This window comes from Sceloporus occidentalis, unplaced genomic scaffold (assembly GCF_023333645.1).
Source record: "Sceloporus occidentalis isolate IW3139 unplaced genomic scaffold, rSceOcc1.0.p SCAF_36, whole genome shotgun sequence".
Classification (NCBI taxonomy): Eukaryota; Metazoa; Chordata; class Lepidosauria; order Squamata; family Phrynosomatidae; genus Sceloporus; species Sceloporus occidentalis.
The window spans coordinates 7,511,333-7,521,381 of NW_028317016.1; the positions used below are offsets into that span (position 1 = coordinate 7,511,333).

The 10,049-nt window shown below is 35.7% G+C and overlaps 1 protein-coding gene across 2 annotated transcripts; it reads left to right on the top strand.

The window, feature by feature from the left end:
* The first annotated feature begins 5,299 nt into the window (after positions 1-5,299).
* Positions 5,300-6,667, top strand: LOC149297904 (POU domain, class 4, transcription factor 3). 2 transcript variants are annotated; one of them, XM_089488107.1, is made up of 2 exons: positions 5,300-5,419; positions 5,774-6,667. In XM_089488107.1, exons 1-2 carry the CDS (start codon positions 5,300-5,302, stop codon positions 6,665-6,667), a joined length of 1,014 nt encoding a protein of 337 aa, XP_089344233.1. The 2 variants fall into 2 exon arrangements, with proteins under 2 accessions (XP_089344233.1, XP_089344235.1); XM_089488109.1 differs by having other exon boundaries at positions 5,780-6,667.
* Positions 6,668-10,049: the final 3,382 nt, after the last annotated feature.

The window sequence follows — 10,049 nt, forward strand, 5'->3', positions numbered from 1 at the left end:
GGTTCTTTTTTTCTTCAAAAACCTATATTTTACACTTCTATACACTCAATAAATCAATATAGTGGAGTTTACAGGTTAAAAAAAAGAAACTGATGCATATGGAAATTTACCTATACTCTATATCATGATCAGCATGACTATGCATCCTCATCATGTTATCTCCCATCTATTGGTCCAGGAACTCTTAGTGAAGGTGGATGAAAAGAGAAATTAAGGAAATTGATGACATTTCCTAACCTTATTAATATTTGCTGACCTGGTCACGGAATATTGAGTTTTTTTACTTTAATGTATGTAATACATTTTTCTCGGGGAAGTGCAGACCAATGGGATATTACCTTCCGACCACTATTGAAGGTCACGGGCCACTTCCATAGTCTAGATTTGTCTCCAGGATTCAAGGGAACAGTTATACCAGAAGTGGGCAATTTGTTTGACAATGCATTACTCTGCACCTTTAGTGTCTTTCTATGAAGTCCCATTTGGCAAATATGTGTTGGATAGGATAGGACTGAATACTGTGTATTGAAGGTACGGCCTGTTTTGGTCAACTGTATTGCACGATCAGTTGGTCGGGGTTGCTTCCTGGATTGAAAGTTGCCAGACCTTTCCATGAAAGCATTGCAGCTAACAATGTGGTGAGGTTAGCTGCTTGGTCTAGCTTTCAGTTGTCTTCGCCAATTATTTCCATTGGGTTGTGAGTGCCAAGCACCCCGTCGAGCTTGAATCAGGTTGTATTTAGTAAAAAGGAAAAAATCTAATTTAGCACCAAAAACTAAAACATGCACAAAAAAAGAATTTTGTTTAAGTTTTCTCAGAGTTTTAACATGGAAAAAAATTAGTGATACTAGGAATCTTTTTTAAATATAATTATTTATTATTATTATTTATAAATAATACTGAGTGTGATTAGTCAATGTGCATGAATGTGTTTGATTTGGTTTAATATTACATTTTCAATTACCAATTTTAATTGACATTGAACAAAGTAACTAATAGGCGTTATCATAGTCAAAATGTTTTTCTCCAAATGTATTTTTTTTTCTGAAGACTGATTTCAAACCTTACCTCTAAATTGATCATGTTTCCTTAATATTAAAAAATCATTTTATGTGATGAAAAAATTAAATGTACACAAAACATGCTTCCTATTGTTATATATTAAATAGGACTATGTTTATGAAAAACTGGAGAGTACAGGTATTATTCCAGTTATTAGTATTTAGCACCCTTTATTTTCTGTGAATTAATGTCTACTTTCCAGAGATATTGTGCAGTTAGCTTCCAAGCTTAAAATACATTTAATAGCATCTTAAATTGAAGCCCTAAATTTCAAACCGCTAAGTAATCGGAAATGAAAAGTCTGTATTGATTTTCATAGTAGAGGAAACCAATGATTATGTTGCACACAGATTATTGCGAGTATGTTTGGGTTTATATGATGGATGAACCCAATGTAATGTATTACGCAAAGCTTTCTCTATATATCACATTAAATGAGTGTTTCTTATCCTTTATAATGGAGAGCCTAGTTAGAACTAGGTCCCTTAATATAACTCTACATTTAAAAAATGTTTGGAAAAAATAAATTTCACAATTTGACCGATTTTTAGGTAACCGTTCATTGCTTGTTAGTTATTTACTAACGTATTTAACTCTTTATATACTAGCAAATGTTGTTTGAGGTAGGTCTGTATTCCCTGTTCTGAAAAATCCCATGCTATCAAATACTAGTTAAGTAGCTGTGTTAGTTAAGCTTCTATGATCCTATCATAGTGTGTTCAATTGATCTTTCTAATCCAATTCAACTACCGGAGGTATAAAAGGGCGATGCAGTCCCACTGACTCAACTCCATGGTAAGCAATACAGCCGTGTTGGGATAAGACAGGATTCTGCAAAATTGGGGTACTTTAATGACATGGCGGGATAAGCAATATGTGGTCATATAATCCTAAATATTTATACTTTAAATGGGTTATTTTAAATAGTTTTTTGCTTTGTGTTTTTTAAATATGTTTTAATATACACTGTATATGGCATTACTATGTTGCTTTCACTAAACAAGTTTAGCTTCTGAAAAAATCATTATGACTACAAGTTTAAGCAGCACAAGTATTTTTATTTGTTATTATTGTACTTGGAATAATAACTCATATTACCTCTAGATTGTAAGCTCTTTGAGCAGGGCTCCCCTCACCTGTTGTTTCTGTAAGTCAAATTGTTATGTCATATAGTAATTATGTCCTGTCTACCTATTGTACAGCGCTACAGAATATGATGGCGCTGTATGAAACAATAAATAATAATACTGGTTTTGTGTTGGGCTAGGACATTGTAAGACTGACAATCAGCTCCCTAAAATTCTAGGTGGTTTTCAAATACAGCATTCATTATAAAGCAGTTTGGAAAATGCCCTCTCCGTGGTGCTGAATGTGAAGTAACTCAATTGAGTCGATCTTGTATGCTGGGTAATTTCATTAATCAGTCTCCCTGTGGGTGGATTTATTTAAGAGCATTAAATCATTTTTCTTCAAGACCAAAACCAATAAACTTATATTTTTTTCCTTAAAGAAAATAACTTTTAAACAATCGATTAAAAAAAATCACTTAAAAGGAATGTATCATCAACAATTTATATAATACAATTTTTATTCAAACCATAATTGTTATAGTTTTATGTTTGTTTCACTTAAGTGCTTATCGGCAAAGATTATTGATATTTCCATGGGACTGAGTTTATGATTCTTATCTTGCCGGCCCACTGAGGTGTCTTATTTGCCAGCCTCGCTTTATATACATTAGGAAACAATAAAAATATAAATAAAAATGAATTTATACTGATGCATGATATAAGCCAAACCCTGTCTCTCTCTCTTTCTCCCTTTTGTGACCTCCTGGATCGTTGATGCATTCTTGGAGCATGCATTGATGCCACTCCTGCTCCAAGTCTTCTCCATATGTAGACAATGGCTCTCAATGTGTTTTGGTGTCCCAGAGCCTTAGAAATGGGTTTGTAATCCTTTCCAGATGATAGATGTCAATTACTTTAGATTGCGGCATCATGATCTGCTTTTTGGGTTATTTTAGTAGTAATCCTGTACACACATTTACATACACATACAAATCTGCTTACCTGTTTAACCTGGCTCCGCTCCTCCTTGCAGTGCTGCCACATTAACAGTTTTGCATTCAATGATCCTGCTGAGTGCCTTAATCCCTAAGAAACTCTTGAGGGACCTCAAAGTATTCAGCTGACCAACATAAACATAAATAAAATTGCTATATTTGTTTATGCTTTATCTTCTGATCAAAGCTTTCAGAGTGGTAGGAAACATTTACTTTCTCTACCCCATTACCTGCTGCAGTGATTATTTCAGATACAGCCAACCACAAACTATGGTGTATATTATTTCCACCAGATGGCCTTTCCCTGAAATATGTAATATGTAGAGTTACATGAACCACTTTTATTATTCATAATGCAAAAGAGAAGGTCAACTCCAAGTTAAAATGTACAATAGAAAATATACACAGTGAGTTTTGAAGAGGGAGGAAAAGAATTGGAATACAAGTAGTAGCCACTGTCACAATATAAAAGGCCATAAGAGACAAGAGTGTCCTGGTCCTGTCTATGTTTATTGGTTGAACACCATTGCCCGGGGGGTGTTTAACAATTGACAATTCTTAACCTACAGAAGCTCTTGATATTGCTTCAGGAACAGTTACCATAAACCACTGTTAGTGAAGAGGAGCGGCTTTTTGGATAAAATAAATTGGTCTTTCTAGTGTTAAAGTTATAAATTTCCGGTTCAACATAGATTGAAAGATAGATAGATAGATAGATAGATAGATAGATATAGAGTCATCATACTACTGGCTGTCTCCAAGCTCATACAAAATCAATTATCACAGACATTCTGTGTCATCAGCACAAGTACATACAGCTATGAAGATAGGTACATTGTTGGTGATGAGGTGTGAGGGAGTGTCTGGCCAGCAACTGGTGGTGTAAAGAGAACACCCAACACATTGTTAAGGCTTCCCTAAAACATCCCAAAAACTTTTTCTGGTGCCCAGAGCTTTTTTAAGATATCACTAGACCCTTATGAATTGGTCCAAGTAGGAACCAAGTTAAGAGCTCAATTTCCCTCCACTAGCAGTAGGTCCATGACATTCTTCTGAGCACACATGAGGACCAGTATGCAGCAAATGTGCTCCAAGAGCTGGAAAGAGGACTGGCTCAGCTTTAGCTTGTCTTGTGCCATGCTATGACCAGCTTCTCCATATCTCTAAACCGTGCAAAGCTATGTTGGAATGGACTTTATTAGATAAACAAAACTTCATTATCATTTCCACAAAAAAACAGTTCAATGTGGTGCTTGAGCATGGAGTCATCTGAAAAGCAAATGACTGACACAAATGGCAGCCTACAGGTCACAAAAAAAAGACATATATTAGAACAAAATTAAATAAACCGCACCTTTCATCAAGTACACTATATGTCACAATATAGGAAATGCACTAACCTTGGCTACTTGAGCTGACCATTAACACGATCCCCCCTTAGCCAAGGTTCCCTTACAATAAGCCACATATGACTTAATGTCTTTGTTAGTGTATGAATATTAAAATAGGAGGTGTAAGAGGAATACATAAACATATGTTTATACTGTATACCATATACATTATACTGTAGCTTTGTATACATAGAAATAGATATAGAATATATAGAAAGATAAGTAGATGGATGATAGAAATAGGGAATATGTGTAAATAGATGGATAGATAATAATCGTAGAGGAAAGTATGAATAATACATATAAACTCACTTATGTGTAGCCGTTATTAGACTTGTGTATATGCATATAACATCTATTTTGTAGAACTTTGGACTACTTGGGATACTTTCATCACATAAGTCACCTCCTCACCTGGGGAAGTATCGCGATCTGGCTTTATACCGGGTGCCTGTGACCCCCAGAGTACAGCCAGGTAGCCCTGTTCTTAGCCAGCACACGTCACGGGAGGCACGTTTGGGTTTCTGTATAGATCGCTTTCCTAGGGCTACTTGCTGCAGCTAAAGACTCCTAAGTTGCATCGCGCATGCGCACACCGTCTGGACCTATTCTTGGCATGCTGGCTGTAAGATGAGTGAAGAAGCAGGTGGGGAGAGGGAGAGAGAGAGAGAGAGAGCTAGCGAGGAGCGCTGTCGTTGAAAATAGCTCACTTTAACAGCAGCAAGCCACAGAGACAACCCTGAACTTATTTCAGGGCTGCCTACCTGCCAGGTGTGCAAAGATGATGGCTATGAACAGTAAGCAAGCTTTCAGCATGCACCCAATCCTCCAGGAGCCCAAGTACACCAGCCTGCACTCAAGTTCCGAGGCTATGCGCAGAGTTTGCCTTCCAGCCCCTCAGGTATTTAGATCAAGCATAATTACTGCTTAAAGGCACGTTTTTGACAGGCACTGGCTTAATGTTTTTTTCATGTCATTGGAAGAATTGCAGATCTCTGAAGCTCTCCTTCTCTTTCTCTCTCTCTCTCTCTCTCTCTCCCTCTCTTTCTCTCTCCCTCTCCCTCTGTTTCTCCCTCAGTATCTCTCCCCCTTTCTCCTGTCTCAGATCCACATGTCTATTCAAGCAAAGCTTCTGCCTTCATATTAATTTTTATGACCTGAGCTTTGAGGAGGAATCTCTGTGCTTGAAAATGTTTTTTAATCCTGAGTTGACAGTATTCCCCACTGACACCAATATGCGCATTCTTCCTTGCAGCTCCAGGGCAATATATTTGGAGGCTTTGATGAGAGTCTGCTGGCCCGTGCTGAAGCTCTGGCGGCTGTGGATATTGTCTCACACGGCAAGAACCATCATTTCAAGCCAGACATTACCTACCATACCATGAGCAGTGTCCCATGCACTTCTACCTCCTCCACGGTTCCCATTTCCCATCCCTCCTCGCTGACAAGTCACCCTCACCACTCAGTGCACCAATGTTTGGAAGGAGATCTTCTGGACCATATCTCACCTACCTTGACTGTAAGTGGCATGGGCGCATCTGACCATACGGTGATGTCCTCACAGATCCATCCACATCACCTGGGAGCCATGGGACACCTGCATCAAGCCATGAGTATGGGCCACCCGCACTCAGTGTCTTCTCACAATGGCATGGCTTGCATCAACGACGTGGAGTCTGATCCAAGGGAGCTGGAGGCATTTGCTGAGAGGTTCAAGCAGAGGAGAATAAAACTTGGAGTGACCCAGGCAGACGTTGGGGCAGCTTTGGCCAACCTGAAGATTCCAGGTGTTGGGTCACTAAGCCAAAGTACTATCTGCAGGTTTGAGTCATTGACCCTTTCCCACAACAATATGATCGCCCTGAAACCGGTTCTCCAAGCTTGGTTGGAAGAAGCTGAGGCTGCCTATAGAGAGAAGAACTCCAAACCTGACCTATTCAATGGCAGTGAGAGAAAACGCAAACGCACTTCTATAGCTGCACCAGAGAAAAGATCGTTGGAAGCTTACTTTTCTATCCAGCCTAGACCTTCATCGGAGAAAATTGCAGCCATTGCTGAAAAGCTGGACCTTAAAAAGAATGTGGTGCGAGTGTGGTTTTGTAATCAAAGACAAAAACAGAAAAGGATGAAATATTCTGCAGTTCATTAACTGGACAGCTGCTAAATATCTGCACACACACAAAAAATCTTGACTTGTTAGAAATTTCATTTGAAGAGCAGGGATCTTAGAACTTAAAGAGAACTCCAAGTAAATACAAGAAGCCATCAACCTACTTGATTGATTTATTAATGTTCCTTCTTCATCAGCAGAGAGTGTCTATCACATAATCACGTTTTGGATGGCTGATGTCCAACTTAGAAAACAGTGAACCTCTCACACTCATCATTACTGGTTAACTTCATCCACAGACTTCATCCACAAATGGTTCTCCACTTCCAAACTTACTGGTTACTTGTCTTGATTTTTTAAGATACATTGCAATAACTACTGAAAATCCTTCACACTGAGCTACAAAAGCTCGTCCTACTGGTTCTTGTGATTTCCTTAATACAACTATTATAATGTGTGTTAAAAATCACTTTACACAGTTAGCTAAATCGCTACCCCACTTCCCATCCCCAAAAAGAGGAAATTTTACAAGCAAACGGTAGGTTCGGTTATACTTTAGTAAACACACATTGATGTGAAGTATTATTTTTAATGATATTTCTTTTTTCTCTTTTTTTTCCTAGCAGCTACAAAAATGATAAATAATAAATGAGAATTGTAACGCAATTTTCATCTGAATCTTGTGTTTGTAATTAAAGATCACTTTGTTCTTACTCTATGTACTTAATCAGCCCTACAAATTCTCCTAATTCGTTTTTGTTGTAACATCTAAGAATTTGTCACCTTTTATCACCCCACCAGGTAAGATCACACTGCACAATGTGACTGTCCAAATAGTTACATGGTATAATTTTGTAACAGAATTATAAAATGCAACTTTTCCCTCACTTTCCTCTATTAACAAATAAATGTATTATTTTTTTTCTTTTAAATTATTCCATCTAACACTTGTATAATACACAGAGGGAAGAAAAATCAGGTTTCTTTGAAAACGTTTAAACTCAGTATTTTAAATCCATACTTCACTATGCATTTAATATTTTACATCGATGTATTTTGTGTAGTTATTGTGTTGGTGTGTGACTATATATATAAATATATATATTTTTTGTTCTTTGACAACAACCTGAATTAACGTTGTTTAATTCCCCAAATTAACATCTGCAATAAATACTTTATTTTTGAAGTTTAAATACTGTTCCATTTCATTGCCAGAGGCACCTCATCAATAAATAATTATTTTTTTTTGCAAATTCTTAAATGTCTTTTCGTAAAAGAAATTTGTGTGTATCACAATAGGACACATATTGTGACATTGTAATTATTAGATTAGTGGTTGAAATTTTAGTAATGCTCAATAATTTTGAAGGACAGCGATGTTTGATCTTATTTATGAAATAGCAACAGGTTTTTCATCTGTGTATTTGTGTGGATTTTAGGTACAGAAACTTTTAATTATATGCAATATATGCAACATATATGTTTTCAAACAGTTAATTTTGTGTACATGTTTTCTAGAAGATCTTTAATATTTTTTTTGCATGTTTTCTATTGCGTGTGCGTTTTTTGCGTTTATAGAATTAGAGGCAAGACAAAAATTTGACAGTTTGATGAAGGTGAATTTTTGTTTTGTGATCATCTTGAAGGTGCAAATTTTTCATGGGATAACAAAAGTTCATTTGTAATTCTGTGTTCCCAACTAGGCTTTTTTATTCATGACTCCCAGACGTTTCTTTTTAAATTAAAAATTAATGCACAGAGCACAAGCATCTGAATATTTCAGAACCGCATTTCAATACGTGTCAAACATCAAAACTCGCATCAAGAAGGAAAAATAAAATAACTTAGGGGAAATAATATTTTAAAAATCTATTTTTTTTTAAATGTTATTCTTTAGTATATATATTATTATACATGGTATTTCCTGACATTACTAGTTTATTCACTTGAACGATTTTTTTCCCAATCAGATGGGCTTTAATAATAAATGTCCTTGTGCCATTACATTATATTGTGGGTTTCGAAAATTTAAAATAAGCCTGATGCAATATTAATTGGGTATAGCGGTATAAAATAGGATCGAACAGATTGCCAGCTTCATTAGAGACTTTTCACCCTTTTCCGCCAGGATTTCTGGATATGCACTGGGGATGAACCTCTCCGGTAAGGAAAACTTGCGAATATTTCTAATTTTTAACTTTTTTCATCTGCTCACGGATAAAATGCATCACAGTGAGATCTTATTTTTGGAGATTAGTTTATATTTTTAGATTGAATTCTAGAATATTAGAAAATAATTATTGGAAGTTAAAAATAAGAATAACCCGATAAAATATACCAGATAAACACACACACATGATATATATATATGTACATACATTTATATATAAATTCAATTGTTTGCCCTAGATAGTTATATTATACCTTTAAAAATTCAAACATAAATTGCCTTTTGTATTCAAATTAAATTTAATTCAAAAGAAAACTATGGTCATTTCAAAGCAACGTTTTCAGTAATTTTCAATCGCTTTATTAAGGCTGTCAAAACGTATTGTGTAATATCGCAATATGGATTGTGCATAATGATGTCACATTTGTATGTATATATATATATATATATATATATAATCTCTGTTCTTTAATGAATTAATATAAATTAATAGGAACTCCACTATAATACCTACTGCATGTTATTGCAAATTATATGTTTCAGTAATTCGAATTAGGGATTACAACATGCTGATTCCAGATTACCCATATTTTATGGCTACATTATTGAAGTAGACAAACTCTACAGTAATAAAAATTAACTTTGTGATCTTTACAAGGTATAGCAGCCTGCAGCTCCCTTGTTTGGCACAGGATAATGAGATTAGTTTTCCACAAAAGAGGAAGAGACAGAAGTTTCCCCCTTCTTCCTTATTAGTATATTATTTTATAATCACTATGTTCTTGTACCCCTTATTTTTTTCAGTAGCTTCACAGATGTATAATATGCATGCAAGTGACAACACAAAATAATATATTTTTTAAATTCATACATAATGTAAGCTTTAATAGGAAATATGTCATGGACATAAAAGAAACATAAAACATACTTTGTGAGGAAGATAGAAATATATTAAGAGGCTTTTAATTCCCTCAGTAAGAAACACAATGTTGAAAACTCAATGTAAATGTGTTTGACCCTCTCTTGTAGGACCTGGCAATAACCCCAGATCTTTCAATAGTGGGATCATGTTGCACAATGCGGAATACATGCTTTAGTGTCTTCCTAGCTTTTTATTTGTATGGATTCTGCCCCAAATGTCATGCTTCAGATCCTTTCTGCCTCCAGATTAATGCACTGTCCATAGATCATCAACCAAGCCCATAAATACTTACTTTATATGCACTCAATTTCCACCAAACCCAAACTAAT